The sequence below is a fragment of the Atractosteus spatula genome, chromosome 4 (genome assembly GCF_055471065.1).
Source record: "Atractosteus spatula isolate fAtrSpa1 chromosome 4, fAtrSpa1.hap1, whole genome shotgun sequence".
In the NCBI taxonomy this organism is placed as follows: Eukaryota; Metazoa; Chordata; class Actinopteri; order Semionotiformes; family Lepisosteidae; genus Atractosteus; species Atractosteus spatula.
The window spans coordinates 33225404-33246165 of NC_142709.1; the positions used below are offsets into that span (position 1 = coordinate 33225404).

At 39.6% G+C, this 20762-nt stretch overlaps 1 protein-coding gene across 1 annotated transcript in view; it reads left to right on the top strand.

Moving 5' to 3' along the window:
- The window catches only part of f5 (coagulation factor V), a 37057-nt gene extending 17876 nt beyond the window's left edge, over window positions 1-19181 (top strand). The window contains exons 14-25 of the mRNA XM_088915024.1: window positions 6354-6522; window positions 7783-8019; window positions 9049-9265; window positions 9941-10120; window positions 11109-11225; window positions 11960-12031; window positions 13707-13801; window positions 14839-14994; window positions 15985-16129; window positions 16617-16768; window positions 17936-18118; window positions 18661-19181. Coding sequence (XP_088771150.1) covers window positions 6354-6522; window positions 7783-8019; window positions 9049-9265; window positions 9941-10120; window positions 11109-11225; window positions 11960-12031; window positions 13707-13801; window positions 14839-14994; window positions 15985-16129; window positions 16617-16768; window positions 17936-18118; window positions 18661-18807 — 1870 coding nt within the window. The 3' untranslated portion in view covers window positions 18808-19181. The remainder of the gene's footprint in view (window positions 1-6353; window positions 6523-7782; window positions 8020-9048; window positions 9266-9940; window positions 10121-11108; window positions 11226-11959; window positions 12032-13706; window positions 13802-14838; window positions 14995-15984; window positions 16130-16616; window positions 16769-17935; window positions 18119-18660) is intronic.
- Window positions 19182-20762: the final 1581 nt, after the last annotated feature.

Consider the following 20762-nt stretch of genomic DNA (forward strand, 5'->3'; position numbering starts at 1 on the left):
CTCAGTATGGTGCACCTTCTGACTCGAAGTAATGAAAAATCGAACAATGTTTTTCCAGCAAAAATCTCTCCATAAATGCGAGTTAGTACATCTCCATTGAAATTCACAAATTTTAAGCCACTCTTCATTCGAAATTCTAACTTCACTTTCTTTCACCCATTTATCTTTTATATACTCTGTAGAATATGATTTCTTTTCCATAAAACTTTTATATAATCTAGATATAATACCTTTACCTAATTCTGATTTGTAGGCTTCTGTAACTATTTTCACTACTCCATCATTAACAATATCTAAATCTCCCCTTATAATCTCCTTATTAAAATAATGGTGCATTTGAAGATATCTATATAAATCTGAATTCTCCAAATTATGTTTCTCCTTCAAATACTGAAAACTTTGTAGCTGATTCTTATCCATTATATTACAAAATGCAGTTATTCCTTTTGTAATCCAAAATTTAAATCTATTATCCAACTTATTTGGTTTAAACTCCGTATCATAGGCGCACCATCTGAGTATCTTTACTGCCTCACCTAAATTATACTCTTTTGTGATTGTATTCCATGTCCTTAATTGAAACTTTATCCATGGATTGAATATTTTTTCAGTAATTTTGTCTAAATTTCTATTACCTAATAGTGCCTGAATTGGGGGGCTATTTACAAGGGATAATTCAATATCTTTCCATCTGTCTTGATATTCTGGATTACAGGAATTAATGAGAGGTTTAACTTGAGATGCATAATAATAATCTTTTAAATTTGGTAAAGCCATACCCCCTTTATCTTTTGAAAGCTGCAATGTTTTGAATCTAATTCTACGTTTTCTCCCCTGCCAAATAAACCTAGAAATCATCTTATCCCATTCCGAAAATTGTTTTGCAGAGACTTCTACAGGGAGAGCTTGAGATAGAAAGAGTAATTGAGGCAGTAGATTCACTTTTACAGATTCAATTCTAGAACTGAAACTCATAAAGGGGATTAGGCTCCATTTCGATATATCTGCTTTAATTTTAGTTATAAGGGGTCCATAATTAATTGTTGCTAATACCAAAATATCTTTTGGTAAATAGACTCCTAAATATCTCATTGAACTTTGGTCCCACTTAAGGTGGTATTTGCCTTTTAATAAATCAGGAGGGTTGTAATTAAAAGTTAGAATTTGTGTTTTTTGAACATTTAACTTATAGCCTGCCAGCAAGCCAAAGCTATCTAAGAGTTTCATTACTTCTAGAAATGAACTAGCGGGATCCTCCAGATATAATAAAACGTCATCTGCGTACAGTGCTATCTTGTGCTCATTACCTTGTATAGAAATACCTTTTATTTTGTTATTTTGTCGTATCCACTGGGCTAGTGGCTCTATATATAGAGCAAAAAGCAATGGAGATAAAGGGCAGCCTTGCCTAGTCCCTCGTTCTAAAGTTATTCTATCAGATAAATAACCATTTATTTTAATTCGTGCTGTTGGTCTATCATATAAAGTTTGAATACCTTTAATAATATTTTCACAAAACCCAAACCTACCTAAAACCCTATAGAGGTATTTCCAACTAACAGAGTCAAAAGCTTTCTCAGCATCTAGGCTCATCAAAGAAGCTTCTAAATTATGTTGCTGAATATGGTTCATGATATGCAATGTGCGTTGAATGTTATCATGGGTTTCTCTATTTTGAATAAACCCTGTTTGATCATAGTGTATCAAATGAGGGAGAATCTTTTCAATTCTTTTAGCCAGTATTGCTGTATAAATTTTAAAATCCACATTAAGGACTGAGATTGGTCTGAACGATCCACAATTTAATCTATCTTTCCCCTCCTTAGGGATAACTGAGATGATAGCCTCTCTCCATGATGGGGGCATTTTCCCATCAATTAATGCCGAATTACAAGCAGAAAGAAGATTTGGTATTAATTCAGCTCGGAAGGTTTTATACCATTCTGAATTAAAACCATCAGTTCCAGGTGATTTATTAGCTCTGAGGCTCGTAATCACTGAATTCAATTCTTCTAGTGTTATCGTCGTTTTTAATATATTATTTTGATCTTCCGTAAGAGTTGGTAAACTGAGAGATTCCAGAAAAGTATCCATCTTTTCTTCACTTTCTGAATGGGGTTGTGTATATAATTTTCTGTGATAATTTGTAAAAGTGTTTTGAATTTCTTCCCATTTATATAATACACCATTACAGTTCTGGTCCCTTATTTTATATATTGTATTATCGGTCTGTTGTTTTTTTAATTTTCTTGCCAACAGCTTTAGTGATTTTGACCCTGATTCATAATATTTTTGTCTAGTAAATATATATATTTTTTCAATTTCCTGTGTATATAAGACATCTATTTTGTTTCTAAGCTTCTTTGTTTCTTGCATGATTTTTGAATCCTGTTTTTCTTGATGTTTTTTCTCCAACTCTTTTAACTTTATATTCAGATTAGATAATTGTAATTGCTTTACCTTCTTCTTATGACTGCTCAGAGCAATAATTTTCCCCCTTATAACTGCCTTTAATGTGTCCCATATCATCTCTGGTCTCACTTCCCCATTATCATTCTCCTCCAAAATAGTTTTATTTCTTGTTTTATCTGTTCTTTACCTTGTGGATCGTTCAACAGACTTGAGTTCATCCTCCATGTTGTATCTCCCCGATTATTACTTAATCGTATGGACAATGACATAGGAGCATGGTCTGAAAAATCAATTCTACCAATATCGCAATCTTGGATCCTATGTCTATCTCTCTTGTGTATACAAAAATAATCAATCCTTGAATATACCAAATGAGGGAAGGAATAGTGAGTGTAATCCCGCCCACTGGGATAGAAATCTCTCCAAAGATCTATTATTCCCATTTCCCCCATCAGTACATTAATCTTTTTATACAGTGACTTATCTCTCTGAGAAGATATATTTGTAGAATCAAGGCTGGGGTTAAGACGCACATTCCAGTCACCTCCACAAATCAGTATCCCCTGTGCATTAACCATCAAATCGACCATTTTTTAATAAAAATTAAAATCATTACCAGGTGGAGCATATACATTAAGTAATGTTAGTAATTCCCCTTCAATTTTTCCCAATACTAATACATATCTCTCCTCCTTATCTTTAACTTCTGTAAGCAACTCAAATTGAACCTTTTAAGATATCAGTATAGCCACTCCTCTCCTATGGCCAGATTTATATGAGGAGAAATAGATTTTGAGAAACCCGTTCTCCTTAATTTCTCATGTTCCAATACACTGAAATATGTTTCTTGTAAAAAAGCAATATGAGCCCCTTCTTTCTTCATTTTAGACAAAATCTTACTTCTCTTAATAGGGTTAAGTACTCCATTAACATTAAATGTAACTATTTTAAGGTCTTGCTTGGACATATTTTATGTAAATGGTAAAACTTTCAAAATCTCTCCCATACAACATATGTTTCATATTGTTAAACATCCTCTTCCTATCATTTTTTTTCTAATGCACCACAATCAAAAAACACAATAAACAAAAACATTAACCAAACAATCTTAAACAAAACTGTATCCATCTCCGTCTCTTTCACAGTACTTTCTTCCAACTGTGGGGTTCTTTTCAAACGAACCCCATGTGGGCTTCTCTCTTTTTTTTCTTAAAAAAAAGGGGAAAGTCCGTTAGGGAAATCCTCCTTCTCCTCTGGAGGAGGGCCCTTAAGCAGGCGGCGCGGTGGCAAATCCAAACTTATAAAAAGAAAAAAAAAGAGTGTAACCAGAAAAATAAAAAGTCACTCTGGTCGTAATCACCAAGTATCTATCCCGACATTTACAAATTCTCTTAAAACATCGCAGGAAACTTATTTTAAAAAAAAACCCTTAACTATTAAATCACGACCAACTTTTAACAACTCACTGTATCAATTTTCTTCAATCTTGCGAGGGGGTCTTCTCCTGAAACTCTGTAATTTTTCCTGATATTGCTGTTTCGAGGACTGGTCTTTCCCAGGACCACCCCGTCTTCCAGCCTTCTGCCAAGTAAACAATCGCTCGATTTCTTCTTCCAGTGTAGGCGCTGGCTGTATAACTTGTACTTTAAGACCCCGCTCTGCCATGTCCTTTGTGGCTTCTGCTGCCGAATGGTATAGGCAGGTGCCGTCTTCGTAAAACACCCGCAACCTCGCTGGAAATGGAGTCTGAAATTGTATTTTCTGCGATTTCCGCACCTTTTTTACTTCTGAATATTCCATACTGGAATATTCCAGTACTGTCGGGGGGTAATCATGATCCACATAAAATCGTTTGTTATTGTGGAAGAGTTCTTTCTTTTGCCAAGCTTTACGCAACACTTCCTCTTTCATCTTGTAGCTTAAAAACTTGGCGACAATGGAGCGCGGTTTGGCGTCAGGGCCTTTAGGTCTCGGCGCTAACGCTCTATGCGCCCTTTCAATTCCCAGTTCCACGTCCTTCGGTAAATCAAGTTCCCCCCTTAGCAGATTTTCAAAGAAGGTGACCATGCAGCGACCCTCCGATTCTTCGGGGATTCCGTAAATCCGAATGTTTTCTCTGCGCGATCTTCCTTCCTGTTCTGTTAATTTAGTTTCCAAAGTAATTTGTTGTTGCAAGAGTTTCTTTATCGCAGTTTCTGTTGTTAAGACCCTTGTTTCCACTTCTTCGATCCGTCCCTCTGCCTTATCCAGTCTCTTATTAACCTTGCTCAGCTCCTGTTTAATATCCGTAAGCTGCACTTTATTATCCCGTCTGAAGTCTCTAAGTTCGTATAATATTTTCTGAAGACTGGTGTCTGCGCCATCTTGTTCGGAGTCCGTTGAGCTACTTCGACTATGGTCCGAAGTTGCAATTTCGACATTTTCCACGGTCGTTAGTTTTCTCCTGCTTCTCCTGACAGCCCCTTCAGCCATAGTTATTATTTTTTTAAACGTAATGTAGAAAAAAAAAACACTTTTTCAGGGCTTTATTACAAAGTTGCCGGGCGGTGATCCGTATTATGCTGCCTTTCCCGTCCGCATCCTAACCGGAAGCTCCCAAATTAACGTTTTTCATGGTATCTTTTCACAATCACAGGACTCTTTTACTAAGATCAGTGAGATACCATCCATTCACAAAATGTTCTCATCACAGGACATTTTAAATTGACAGCAAGTTCTCTGATCTCTCCGAATAAGCTTTCAATTAGGGTGACTCCTGCACATCATGTCCATTGTTCTACAAAAAGTGAGGAGCAAGTTGTTCTCAGGTGTTTTTATGTAAAAGTACATCTATACAGAATTAGATCTGATTAGATCTGAGGAAACAGATCTACTGTTTATTATTGTCAATTAATTATTTGGTGCTGCAAGCGGTGCAGTTTTGAGTGATTATGCCCCTACAGACTGTTAAGTACCACAGGCTTTGCGGAACTTGACAGATGTTCTGCATAGGTCCAATGAAACGGTATTCAATATAGAATTAGATCTTGAAAAGACATTATTATTATTTGTATATCACTTTTTATACCCAAGGATCCCAATGCACTTTACACTTCATCATCCTTCTAGGTGACACATAGCTGCCGCTGTACTCAAACCAGATGGAGAGCTGTAATTTGATTCACCAATTGTATTAAGAGGGAACTTTAACAATCGTACATGTTGAAAATGAAATTTTGACTGGATACTAGAATCAACACCCCAACTCTTAAAACCCAGATGTTCCCAACCAGGTAGTCAGGACCTTGGTTTGACATACGGTCTGAAGAATAACACCTCCTATAACACACTGTCCCTAGTCAGTAGACTAGGAAATTGGTTTGGACTGTTAGCTCCAGAGCAAAGAGTGCCCCGTAATGGTCCACCAACACCACTTACAGCAGCAAGCAGGTTTTCCTTAGAGGTCTCCTCTCTTAGAACAGACCAGGCCAAGGCTTGATTAACCTTTGAAATCTGGTGAATCTGCAGGTTAGTAAGTGATTATGCTGCAGAACAGAACAGAACAGTAACACATTCGATGTTTTAAGCATTATTGCATTGCTATAGTGAGTTACCTGATCAATTTTGAACTGTTAACCTTGTTTTCTGTGCCATCTACAGGAACGTGGCCTGGTCATACTGTGCTACTCAATATTTTTACCATACTTTCTAATACTCTGGCTTATGTAGTAAGAGCAGTGTCACATAGCATAGTAATAGTAAATAGTATAGTAAATACTAGCATAGTATTTATTATAGTATTTAGCAAAGTATTTACATAGTGTCACTAGCATAGTAAACGTTTTCCTATCTACTCCGATACTCGGTTTGCAGGAGTACATCACTGATGGCACAGCTCATAGGGCTGTACAGAGAAGTGGACCGTCCACTCTTGAAATGTCATAATGTTGTTTATTTTACAGGAGGGATGAGGAGGTCACTGACAGCAGAAGGAACACGCAGTATAAGAAAGCCATTTTCCGCAGCTACATGGACAGTACCTTTAGCATTCCAAGCATTCGTGGAGAAGTAGATGAGCACCTGGGGATTCTTGGTCCAATTATAAAAGCGGAGATAGACGAGAGCATCATAGTATGTTACCTAACCCTTTCATGGTGTTACACAGGAACAAACTGCAACAGCTAGCAAACACTAGTTCTAGATGGATAAGAAAACAGGGCTTGTACTGTAGGTTTGTTGCCATATGGTCAGGATAGGTAGTCATCCCCTACAGCAAAGACTGAAATTACCTGAATATAAAATAAGTGACATATCTTGGCTAATATAAACCACAATGCCTTGCTGATATAATAAGAATTGGTGACCGCATACTGTTTGTCATAAATTCTCAGAATGAATAAACAATCTGGAAATATCACTAAAAAACAGTAAGCATTTAAATATTGAACAAGCTAGGGCATCCATATACTTGATCCCGTTTAATGTCTTTTTATTAATTATTGAAGCCTTGAAAAATAATTCAGCCCCGTGCACAATTCCATACAGTACATTGCTGCCATCTGAGCCTGCAATAAGGATTTCAAATAGAATTTTATTTTCAGAATCTTCTCCAAACTGATTGACCTAAAACAAAACAACAAAAAGGTAATTGCATAGGTTAATTGCAAATCAACTGATTTTGCTACGGCAATGGTAATATGCCTAAACCCTTTTAAGGTACGAAGAATAGTTTGAAAGGTTACTAAATTAGTGCAATGGTCTCTATGTGTGTTTAGTTTAAATTGTCTTCAGAGTAAATACATCTGTCTCTCAAAGTTCCCTTAGATTATTAGCATTCAGTCTCCTTCATAAACAAGTTTTAAGTTAGATACAGAAACAAAATGTATACATTAAAATTAAAAACAAAATTATACATCACTTGTATTTCGCCAAAATGTGAAATTCTTGGCAGAGGGTGAATACTTTTGCAAGGCTCTCTGTATTTGTAGCTGATACAGCTTCATATCAAAACAATTAATTTAAATTCTGTCCTGTAACTGGAGTAGTATTGACACTAGACGTAAGGGAGCAAAAACATACAAGAAAGGTGACAAACAAGAGGCCATTCAGTCCAATTAACCTGCTTAGTAGTTAGTAGTTAATTGATCCGAGGATCTCATCCAGATTAGCGGCTTCAGTACCAAAGCTGGGCAGCTTGTTCACACTCCCATTAAAATCTGCTTCCAATTCTCTGTTGCTCCTACTTGTGCCATCTGGCTCATGTTTCACTGCTAGTTGTAATATGTAAATACCTATGTAAATATGTAAATAAAAAGCGAAACTCTACTTGGTAAGTATTCTAAAAATGTATTGTTCTCAGCCTTTTGATAACTTTTGTTTTTAAATTTTCAGGTTGTTTTCAAAAACTCTGCTTCCCGACCCTATTCCTTACATGCCCACGGGGTTTCCTTTGGGAAACAAATGGAAGGAATGAAGTATGATGACGAATCCCCTCACTGGTATCAGAAGGATGATGCCGTCGCCCCAGGGAGCACTTACACCTACATCTGGCAGGCAACTGACAAAATCGGGCCTAAATCCGCCGATTCAGCCTGCAGGACCTGGGCCTACTATTCCGGAGTGAACCCTGTAAGTACCGATCAAGGTGTCGGCTGTGGAAGAGAAATGAATGAGGAGAAATTAAAATGAATTGAAATGTTAGTAATAAATATAACCAAAAAGTCTTTCAGGTAACTTAATCCTTATGGCACAAAACTTTAAGGCATCGGGGAATGTGATATTCTTTGCAAGACTTTTTAGTAGTATTAATTGAATTACTAAGGTACTATATTGTGGTCCAAAACAAGTGTGAAATGTTATCGGTTTTGTCCAAAACTTAATTTATCCACACCTATTGAAAATGAAGTATAGTACAAGAAATATATTGTTATTTTCCTATGCAATGTATTTCAGGAACTTTTATAAAAAAGTTTTATAAGAACTGCTGTAGGTAAACTGTTACCTGTATAGTTGTTAGATCTCTCCTTTCCTGTAACGACAGCTTAGGAATTGAATAAAGGATCATCTGCACTCTGAGGTTGTTCTTGCCGTCAAAAGTAACATACAGTATTAATGGATGGTTCTGGTCATGATAATCATTTATAAGAATAACTTTAATTGTGCATAACTAACACCTATGCCACTATTGTGCAAAATGATAATGTCGTATCTGTCAAAGCCTGTTGAACTTCAAATATGCTTGTTCTGTTGTTGTTGTTCCTTTGCTACTCTTATTTTCAGAGTGGGCAGAAAAAATAGGAGTTTTTATTTAATCACAGATATTGGATGTGTCTTGTAAAGCACTTATATAGACAGTGGTTTTCAAAGTATTTCACACGCTCAACATTAATAACAGCTGTCCTCCACCTTCATCTATGTATTTCAAAAAGATGAAATCCAATGCCCTCTTGACAGTGATAAACTGGAGAGCCTCTATGCTGACTATGGATTTAAAATTGCAAGTACAGTTGACACTGCAATTTGCAGTTCTTACAGTCAGAAGAATCTATTACATCTTTCTATTACATCTTTTAGTGATAGAAACCTTGTTTGCACCTCACAATGGTGGGCTAATACAGGGACATGGTTTCCCTTGATCCTTTCTGCTTTTATTTGAAGGAGAAAGACATCCACTCAGGCCTGATTGGGCCCCTCTTAATCTGTCAGAAAGGAGTCCTGAGCAACACCACAGCGAACACGAGGGAATTTGTTTTACTGTTCATGACATTTGATGAAAACGAAAGTTGGTACTTCGAAGAAAACATGATGAAAAGGCAGAGGATGAAGGATGTGGATATAAATGACCCAGAATTGAAAGAGAAGAACAAATTCCATGGTACTTCCATTTCTTATGTGTAATTTGAAGTGTTGCCTCTTGAAAAAAAACACATTATGAAAGATAAGAGAACTTGCCTTTGATTCCAAACCATTTATATTGTGAAGTGTAAAATTAAAAGCAAGGGTAGTTTGGTGACACAGTCGTTAGCGTTACTGTTTCGCAGCCCTGGGGCCCTGGGCTTAATTCCTGGGGTGCTATCTGCATGGAGTTTGTATGTTCACCCTGTGTTCGAGTGGGTTTCTTCCAGGTGCTGTAGTTTCCTCCCACAGTCCAAACACACACTGGTCAGTTAATTGGCTTCTGCGAGAACTGGCCCTGGTTTGTGTGTGTGTCCGTCTCTGTGCGTCCCCTGCGATGAACTGGCATCCTGTACACTATGTCCTGCTGTGCGCCCATTGCATGCTGGGATAGGTTCTGGCTCCCTGTGACCCTGAACTGGAAGAAGCGGATAGAAAATGGATGGATTGATGCCACTAAAAGCTTGCAGTTACTTTTGTAACTTCTGGCTTGAAGACGTTCTTTTCAGTTCATATCGGGAATGGCACTAATGTGTGCTTTTTGCAGTTCGGCTGTTAAATGTGACACGGGTGACCTCATTGTTAAGGTTTCATTTTTAAATGAGTGTTTCTAACACTTCAGTGCGTCCACTTCTGCTTATTTCCTCTCTTCTAGCCATCAATGGGATCATTTACAGTCTGAAGGGACTCAGGATGTACACAAATCAGCTCGTAAGGTGGCACTTGATTAACATGGGCTCCCCAAAAGACATCCACAGTGTCCACTTCCACGGACAGACCTTTCTAAACCGACAGAACAGGGACTATCGCATGGGAGTCTACCCTCTGCTTCCTGGTGAGCGACAGACCTAATTTGTGTGCTTAATGCAGTTTTGATATTATATGCGTTTTTTCCAATTTTTGCTGCTTATATTGACCTTATTTTTTGCAGTTATTGTGTTCAAGGACACTGCTTTTTGCCCTTGAACACAATAAGGTCAAACGTGCAAAAAATGAAGGTGCAAGAACAGTGCTTTAGTGTAACCAAAGGTGTTTTTCATGCCATTTTTTTCAAGATTTTTGCAATCTTGCCACTGGGCTGAGATTTGTTCGGACTCTGGAGCAGGCAACGCTCTCCTGCATCTACTTACAGTGTATAAACTGAATACTGTGTGGGGTCTCTGTAGTTTTTAAATTGCTAGAAATTAGAAAAGATAAGATCACTTTATTGGCCATATACAATTTCTTGCATTAAGAATTTGTCTTTTTGCATACCCCAACTTACTCTCCATGAGACACACAGGTGGGGAGAGAGAAGCTTGGGGTCAGAGCACAGGATCAGCCATTTACTGTATACAGCACCCCTCTGCCAGCCACAGGATTTGAACCAGCAACCTTCCAGCCACAGGCAGAGATCCTTAGCCACAGTGCCACCGCACCATCCAAATTACATGTTCCCCATGCAGAATAAGCTATTGTTCACCCTTGTTCTCAATTGCAAGAGTAAGCGGGGTCAAGTCTGAGGGATGCGATGTGAGTGTGAAATTCCATTCTCAAGAGTACAACAGCAGTCTCACCTGGTATTCAAACCCACCACCTTCCAGTTACAGCCACTGCTCCACACTGCAGTCTTTCTCAGACGCCACTAAGAACATGTATCACCTAAGGGTTGAACTCCCTTCCGAACAGTTACCCTGACAAAGTTGTCATACCTGTGTGCTTTTGGATCAGCTATGATATGACTTCACTGGGCTCTATCTAATCTTACTCTGCTTTCACTGTGCCATACCAGAGTAATCTTTTCCCATGCCAGCTCTCACTTCAGATGTTTTTTGTTCTCTCAGGTGACTTTGCTACTGTGGAAATGAGGCCCTCTAAGCCAGGCCTGTGGCTGCTAGAGTCCGAAGTGGGAGAGTCCCAGCAGAAGGGGATGCAGACTCTGTTCCTGCTTTTAGACGAAGGTGTGCATCATTCAATATAGCAGGCCCTAGCCTACTCAGTACTGGGATGGGAGACTTTTTTTTATTTAGACAGAAAATAAAACATGTTGCTGCTGTCAGTGGTTTTGGTAGGTAGGGGTGCTATTTTCTGTGGATTAGAGTTTCCAAACCAAAGAGGACGCTGTACTGTAGTACAGTAGGTGCTGTCCCTTAAATGAAACATTTTTCTGGTCCTGGAGAGCCAGTGTGTCTGCAGGTTATCGTTTCTGCTCAGCTCTGAAAAACATAAATCCACTTTTTGTTACTGCAATGAGATCAATGGAACAATTTATCACACTCTGGGTAGTCAATGTACTTAATCCCTGAACATGAGGATAACACGCCCGCAATTTGCTTTCTCTGCGAGTGTGTTGGGGGGTGGAGGTTGTGTATTTGGATAACAGCATTTTCTGAGCATGTGTATGAATAGTAAAATTAAATCTCCGATATCTTAATGTAACCACAAGGGTTGCCATTTCATTGTTTCATTGTTTCATTGTTTGTGCTGCTTGTAGGAGGACCAGCTTCACTGAGCTCATAAGCTCCTCTCTGGACATGCTCAATCTAACCTCCTTAAAAGAACTTTAAGGGATTTAAGAACCCCTTAATTCAGCTGGTGAAACAAATTAGGACGAAAGTGCTATGTCATTATTATCTGATATGATATGATATGATATAATGCACCTTTGAGTGAATGTCATGTCTGTGTCTTGCAGACTGTGGCAATCCCTTGGGTCTGCAGCAACAAAGTGTGAAAGACAACCAGATCACTGCTTCCCAATACAGAGGTAAGTCCATTAGCGCAGGAAAGGCCAGTTCTCAAATAAAATTCATGCAAAAGCTTTTGACTGTGAGGTTTAGAAAATGCAGACATCTGAATTGACACAATGGGGACACCATTGCGTGTTTACGATAATTAGCCTATTTGACATACAGTAGTATAGGAATCAAAGATGTTATATAAGACTTTTTCTAATATTTCTAACACTCCAAGTATTTCAGTCAGGTCCTTTTGTTTCTTTATTTTGTTTGATATTTGTAAAACCTGAAGTTCTGACAGTATGTTTTGATGGCATGACATTTAAAATAGGGAAGATGTTCCATGATAAAAAATCCCTAAGTAAAGGAGATCTCATGGGAAGTGCCTTTATAGTATCAAAAATGACTGAACAGCGAAAAAAGGGTATTGAAATGCATGCTTCAATGTAGAAAAAATCAGAATAAGTCAACCGTTTGTATTGCAAGGGGTGTGTGTGCATGTACATACAGCAGTTGCTGATTTATTTTCACCAGTTATTGACGGAGATAATCTGACAATAGTCTTATCAACAGAACAGACATTTGCACAGAGCACAGTAATCACAACTATGATATTTTAAATAATTAGGGCTAGAAATGCTTAAAAACATTTCATACCCAGAGGGTAATGAGTTTTGCTAAATTGGCATTTAGTGAAGACACAACGACTGCTGCCAGTAGCCATATCACCCTGCAGCTCTCAAGTGGCTACCCACTGAAGCTCAGCAGAGTTGAGTTATGGTTGCTGCTGGAAGTGGTGTTAGTGGGACCAGCAGGGGGCGCTCACCCTGTGGTCTGTGTGGGTCATAATGCCCTGGTATAGTGGCGGGGACACTATACTGCAGTGGGCACCGTCTTTCGGATGAGATAATAAACCAATGTCCTGACTCTCAGCCGTTATTAAAGATCCCTTGGCATTTCTCAATAAGACTAGGGAGTTATCCCAGTGTCCGGACCACATTTCTCCCCTCTGCCTTTACCGTGGCTTCCAGATTGTCCCCGTGTATGACTGGCTTGCACCTGCCCTGCGAAGGACTGGCGCCCCGCCAGGGTGTACCCTGCCTTGCGCTCGTTGCTTGCCGGATAGGCTCCAGTTTCCTGCGACACCGTATGGTATAAAGCGGTTTGGCAAATGACATGACAATGACTGCTAATTGCATTTAAAAGGGTGGTATTTAGTGCAAAACACTACAAATAAATAATCTTCAACACCACCACATAAGGGAGCTACATCATTTTGCAGTGTATCAGCAATATGAATAGCAGGAAAAAAACACTAATTTCTATACAGCTGCTACAATATTATCACAAAGGTCATGGCTGAAACATATGTACAGTAGTAAAAACACGATGCACAGAAGTGAATGACAATGCACAGAAGATTGATAAACTCCTGGTCAATATTTCATCCCCCTTTACTCTTGTACACGGAATCAAGAAAACATTTTTCACTGGATGGAATCTAAACTTGTTGTCCCCACTGTTCTCGATGTGGTCCACTATAGGGAGCTGTTAAATGTTTCCACAGTAACCCAGGATATTAACAAACTGTTGTTTAGACTCAGTGTTGCGCAATGTGCGTGCTCCACTAATGAAGATTGAGAATGAGTCTCCTGGGCCTTGGCTGTTGAATGCAAACCAAAATCTCTCTTGCTGTCTCCGAAGGGGACTGGAAGCCCCATTTAGCAAGACTTCACAACACAGGCAAATACAACGCCTGGAGTGTTGACGAGAACACGGCTAGCTCACTCTGGATCCAGGTATGGACAGTCGCTGTGTGGTGAGAGGCAGGCGGGTTAACGAGAAGTCAGTTTTACCCTAGGGTACAGTGTTCACATTCAAACAATCTCCCCGAAACAGGAATAAAACACAGATAAACCAGTCAATGATGCAATAAGTAAGAAATGTAAGAACTAAACAGCTTTTTATGATTCATCCACAACAGTGAAACCTACTTTCAATGCTCCTTTGGACATTATTGAGAAGTGCTCGTGCTCTTTTGTCCCCCTCTTGGAACAGTTTCATTCTTCCTGGATGCCAAAGTCTTTGGAAGCACATTTTGCAGGAGAGGTGCAAGGTTTTAAAACTGAGCTGCCCTACTGTGTGAAGGCAGTGACAAACATATGAAGTCTATGGCTTTAAGATTGATCTAAAGGAGGTGTTTGCTGGAGGAATGACATTTCTCTGCAACTTCTCTGCAAATGTATTTTTGCCGTTCATGTATCAGAATTTACATTTTAAATGCAATCAGGATGCTAATAAAGTTAGTCCAACTAGTCAGAAAACCTTAACGTGAGAACTATCCATTATGGACTGTGACATCTGATACATGGGACCTTAGAGAGAGCATTCTCATAAATACTGATAGCAGACACAGGGCAGCTTTGTGTATCGGCGACGTGGAGCCCTGCCCCCTGCTGGAATTGTGTGGAGGCTAGCACAGAGTATACACAGCACCAATCCCCAAGACCCAGTCTCCTAGTACAGGAGGATTCCATACTGTCTTGGTTTCTAGAGGATTACATCACCAAAACAGGCTAATATGAGCTCTGTTTCTCATCTGTGAGCTGTCTGCACCGACACATTGCAAGGCCATTATACAGTATAGAGTGGAAGGGCACACAGAGCAGATGTACAGCAGGTACTGCCTTAGGTTTCCATTGGTCCCATGTCTCTCCCTAGAGCATTTCCCAGCTCCATAGTGGACAACTTTCACGTTACTGTTGTGTGGACAGGCCGACTGACTTTACAACCTCCTTCTTCTGTGTGTGATTGGGGTTTTCCTTGTGAACTACAGGTGGATTTTCAGAGGCCAGTGGTGATCAGTAAAATAGCCACACAGGGAGCAAAGCAGCTCTTCAGCTCCTACTACGTGCAGAAGTACTTGATCTCCTACAGCACGGACAAGAGGAAGTGGATCTACTACAAAGGCAGGAGTGACTCGTTTAGAATGGTGCGAACAGCTCCTCAGTGAACTTCAGTCAGTGTCTGTTTATGTTCTACCTGTTCTGAGAGATTCAGTTAGCCAACTTTCAGCTTTTGTTTCTGTTTTTAATGCAGTAGTTCCAAGTACTCCACAGCACTGAAGGAGCACATAATTCAAAGACTAAAAGAAAAAAAGATCCCCAAAATCAAAACCCTCTTCTTTTGGTTTCCTACATATATTTTGTCCAAAGGCTCATCCATTTTCCTCATCTGTATTATGTTAGAAAAAATGTTCAGATTAAGTTTAGCAAATATTAATTTTTTTAAAACCTTCATCTTCTTCTACCACAAGAAAAACACCCTTCCCCAAGAAGAGAGTTCGATGGCAAAATCAGCATTCTGCACAGTCTCAAACAATCGGCTGCAAACTCATGTACTCTAAAAACAAACTATAACTGAAAACACCCGAGTCTAATCAATCCAAGGAAGTATCATCAGGTGATCATCCCGTGATCACCTGGGAAATGTAGTTCATACTGTATAAACCTTGATGGACTGTATGAACTGCAGTCTTAGTGACAAGGCAGCAGAGAATTAGCCACAGCCTTGCTCCATAATAATAAAACTATGCCCTATACTTTGCCACACTGTGAAGATTTACACCCTAATAATAATACCCTTGTCCCAGGTGTCATTTTATTATTGATTAAAATAGTAAAATGCCATGATTCAAGTCCTCTCCTCTTTTTTTCTGTCATCTATTCCAAATTCAAAATTGTGCACTACCAGACTCAGCACAATGTAAATCCACAAAGCAGAATTTCTTGTGTGTGATTCATGGCTTACCTCGGGCTCAGGAGCAAAATAAACAGCAAGTCAAAATAATACAGACTGCCATTTGTGTCACCTAATGGGAACACAAAACTGTGGCTGGAAGCACATTTTCTACACCATGGTACTGACGTAAAAGAGAGCATGGGCCACCATAATGAAATCTTCTCCCTCTCTGTCTCTCAAGACCTTTGAAGGAAACCAAAATTCCTACCATGTGAAGGAAAACGTGTTTTACCCTCCCATAATCGCGCGGCTGGTCCGGCTGCACCCGGTGGAGTCTTACGGCATGCCCACTGTGCGGATGGAGTTCTACGGCTGTGAGCTGGACGGTGAGGGACCTGATGATGTGAACTGCTTGGCCTTTTGTCCACAGATGTGTTGCTCCATGTATTTACAAAAAATAATAATCACCTAGGAAACAAAGGAGAGGTTGTTCACAGCATGAGCCCAGTCATGTACATACTAGTTGGTAATAACATGTTTTATTCCTGTTACAGTGTCTGAAGACACTTGGCATCTCTGATGGCTCATGGTCCTGCAGGCTTGATAATGTTTTTATCAAATTATTTATGATACAAGAATAAGAAATACATGGGTCGGGTATCCAGAAGTCAGGTCAGAAAGGTACGCGCACAAGAGAAAGTCAAAAGTCGATCTCAACAGTGAGCGGGGACTGAGAGGAGTGAGAGGGTATAAATAGGAAAAGGTGTGAGAAGTGCTAATAGCTTAACTAGTGCGCAGGTGTTGACGGCGAGAGGTGCGAGCGGGAATACGGTTCGTGACACTGATGGCTGAGAGCTGGCTGGTATTTTGCAGGATGTTCCATTCCCTTGGGAATGGAAAGTGGAGACATCCCTAACGACATGATAACAGCCAGCTCTGTCTACTCCAACTGGTTGAAGGGGACGTGGCAGCCCTCGTTCGCTCGGCTGAATAACCAAGGAAACGTCAACGCCTGGAGGGCAAAGGTATTTCTGTCACCCCAAGCTCTGAGGTTCTTCTCTTGAATGACTGCAAATTATTAAAAACGTCCTGAGAAGGCAAGGTGTCTGTCACCGACACTGGTTTTTGTAAGACTTGTGTGCGCGATGTGTTCGGCCCTGACGAGGCTCCAGTGCTCCTGCATCAGCCACCTCAATCACCACGGCGCATTCAACCCGTGCAAGGAGCTCATCAGGGCCATCGCTAACGAGATCAGGTCGGGCTTATCAACCTCGTTAAGAACCTCGCAAAACTATTTAAACCCTGAGGACCCATTCCTGAAGAGTGTGTTTTTGGCCTTTGTTTCAGGTTTTTCCAGGAGTTACTTCACAGTTGTTCCTGTTTGCAACACTACCGCTCGCTAATTATCTATCATCCCCTCCTGTCTCCAGCCCAGATCCGACTGCTTCCCCTGCGCATCTCGGCTCCCTGCCATTCTCCTTCTGCTTCCCCTGCACATCTCAGCTGCCTGCCGTTCTCCTTCTGCTTCCCCTGCACATCTCAGCTGCCTGCCGTTCTCCTTCTGCTTCCCCTGCGCATCTCAGCCTCCTGCTGTTTTCCTTCTGCTTCCCTTGCGCATCTCAGCCTCCTGCCGTTCTCCTTTCTGCTTCCCAGTACTGCATTGCTATCACCCAATCACATAATGAACTCTGTAATCTTCACCCCCAGTCGGTCTCTGAGGACAATTACTTTGCCATGCCCTTTTTCTTTCCATCTACGGGCCCGACGTAACACAATGACACCTGGAGTTTGCAGCCTCATTCCAAGAGGACACATTAGAAAATTAAAAAAACAGAAAACCGGGAAGGCCACTGCTGACATTCTCTATAATGAAGCTTTGGGATCACTTACTCTGATCAATGAGCACTGACAGAACTGGACAGTAGATGGCAGTGTTTGGACAGTGTAAACTGCGCCATGGGAAGAAACATTAGTGAAATGAGGTTGATGTGTTGCTCCTGTAAAAAATAACGTGCTTGTAACTTTTGAAATAGTTGTGTTGAATTTGCAGCAGCGCATCTTATGATTTATGTTTCATATCTGCTCTGTTGTCCCCAGTCCATTCTCGTTTTTCACTCCTTTACCAGAATTTCAAGACGGGATCGTCAGCCAGTTTTCGTATTTTAATTATTTTTTATAAATAATTTCCACAGTCAAACAACGTATTCCAGTGGCTCCAGGTGGAACTGAAGGAAATTAAAAAGATTACTGGAATCATCACTCAAGGTGCCAAATCTTTAGGGAAAGAGATGTACGTCCAGACATATTCCCTCCAGTACAGCGATAACGGGAGCTCCTGGAAAACGTACTCGGACGATACCCAGGTGGCAGAAAAGGTACTCTTTCTCAGCGTGCACTAATGAAGAACGGCCGTTAATTTCGGCCATTTCCTTCAGGGTACTGTGTTCTTGCCTAAGAAACCACACGCTATCTGCAGTGCTTTTCATCAATATTGGACTGTAGGAATGCAAACCCAGTTAGTAGTTAGGAAAATATAGTCCCATATTGATATTTCTAGTAACACAAGACGAGTAGAAATGAAGTCCAGATTAACTTTAGTCATGCTTATCAGCAGGAAGCGTCAATGTTTTATAAGTGTTATTGTGTCGAATTTCTGATACGGAGAGACCTAAATTTCTGAGGAAGTTCAGTCATAATGTTACCGGTTAACTGGATGTAGAGTAACTGAACAAGTAACATTTTTATTAATGCCTTTTGTTTCAGTAATTTTGCTTTGTGTTTTTTTTTAGTGAGAAAATAAATGAAAACGTCTTTTCCGAATTAAGTGCAGAAAGGAATATCTCTATTCCACTTTTAAAAGCCAGGCAGTTTGCATGGTTTCGCCTCACAGTTGCATATTTTCTGTTTTCCTTTGCAGATTTTTATTGGAAACACGGACAACAACGGCCATGTAAAAAACTACATTTATCCTCCAATATTTGCAAGATTCATTCGAATTGTCCCTAAAACATGGAACAACAGTATCACCTTAAGAATGGAGCTGTTAGGATGTGACTTTGAGTGAGAAAACCGAGATGACTGTGCAGGTTATTAGAGATGTTAAATTTTACAGAAACGGAAGCTTCTCTTAATACCAGGAAAAAATAAAGTTGCATTTTAATTTAACTTTTCTAAATGCTTTTGCTCAAGTGTATCACAGGAAATGTGTCCTGTTTTATACTTCATAAAATGAACTTTAAGTAAGATTATGTAAAAAGAGAAATCTGGTGTAAAATATTTTATATAAAATGTTTATCAGTTTAATCATTGGCAGTGTGTGGTCAGCCTATTTGTTTTATTGCTGTTTTGATATAAGACATTATCTGATTTTGACTGATTTGTAAATTAAAGTTAAACATATGAGCTAAACAAAGGGGAAAATTGATAAAGTTACTATGCAAAAAAGTTTTCCATTGTTTGTCCAGGTGTGTTTAAAATTGCCCAGCTCTTGCATACAGTAAGTGGAGACTGGAGGTGCCAGCTCTGTGTACCTGTCCTGTTCTTTCTTATTTTTCTAAAGTGAGCTGTGCATGAGTTTTTTCTACCCTTATTTACAAAAGAGAATCATCTCTTGGTAAAATAATGTGAAACAGATGACGAAGAATTTCTAAGAAATAATGCATTCTTTTTTTCCTTTCACACATTTTGAAACACATTGCCCAACACAGAGTGAATTTCAACATTTTCTGAACAGTTACCTACTGTAGATTAGGCAACTTGTGTGCGCTCTGATCTAAGTAGCAGATACTTTGCCCCAATATCTGCATTTTCTGGCTTTGATTCTACAGATTTTTCCTGTCGTGTTAATATCATGATGCTGAGATTGTGGCAAGCAATAATATTGCAGGTATAAACAGCAATAGTCAGCACTTCTAACTTATTTGAAATAATCACCTATAATTATTATTTCATTCTGAAAATACTGTTTCAGGAGACACCGAGCTTACATTTAGAAGGACATTCTGGGAAAAAAATGTCTGAAAGCAACACAAAAAGTATATTTCTGTAAAAGACATTTCATTGTTCTGCATTCAGCTGGTTGCTCATGATTTATTGCAGATATTCATGTCCACTTTTGGGATTGTGGAGTGGAGTGTGACTAAATTTCACTCTGGTATCAGTGTCCGTGTCCCTTGGGTTTGTTAATGACGTAAGTAGTGAGGACCTTGGATTAACTTCTCATCCTACAGCCCAGTGCCTTCTTGTCCCCATGGTGAGGCACCAGTTTGGAAATTCTGTTCCAGGGGGAAGAGCACCCCCTACTGGTCCACAAACACCACTTGCAGCCACAACCTGGAATTCCTTGGTGGTCTCCCATCCCAGTACTGACCAGACCCAGCCTATGAGGTCACTCCAGTGCTCTGATGAGACCGTGCTTCATAGTAGTATCACTGAAAAAAGCAACAGGCTAAATCACCTCATCACCTGTGCCCAAACCACTCTCTCCCTACTGAAATATGATTTAGTGCTTATGTAACAGTCAAAGTAATGTCAGTCAGAATGAAAAATCAATCAAAACAATGGCAAAAACGTGTAATCAACACCTAAAGTCCATATTCTTCATTTTCCTAAAATATTCATGAATAGATAAGCATGTGTAACTCTATTCATGAGTGTTTTAGGAAATGCTTTGTGATCTTTGTTGTTACGCATACTGTATTAATAAGTTTATTTCTCATATATCTATATTATACAGTATATTCCCTGTATTATACTAATCTAGAAAGATGTATCATCAGTCTCTTGACAGCTGCATCTTTCACCTGTGTTTATAAAGAACGCAGTAGCAGCAGAGTAAAAAATGGAACAATATCCAGTACAATAGTATTCATCTTATTTGATTCAGCTCCATTGACAACTATTAAGACCACAAGAAAGGTTACTTAATCTTTCTTGATTAAGATGTGAGATTAATCTTTCGGCATATCTAGCTCCCTTTGGTAGTAGGAAAGTACAGTAGCTCAGGTGAAAGTTGAGGTG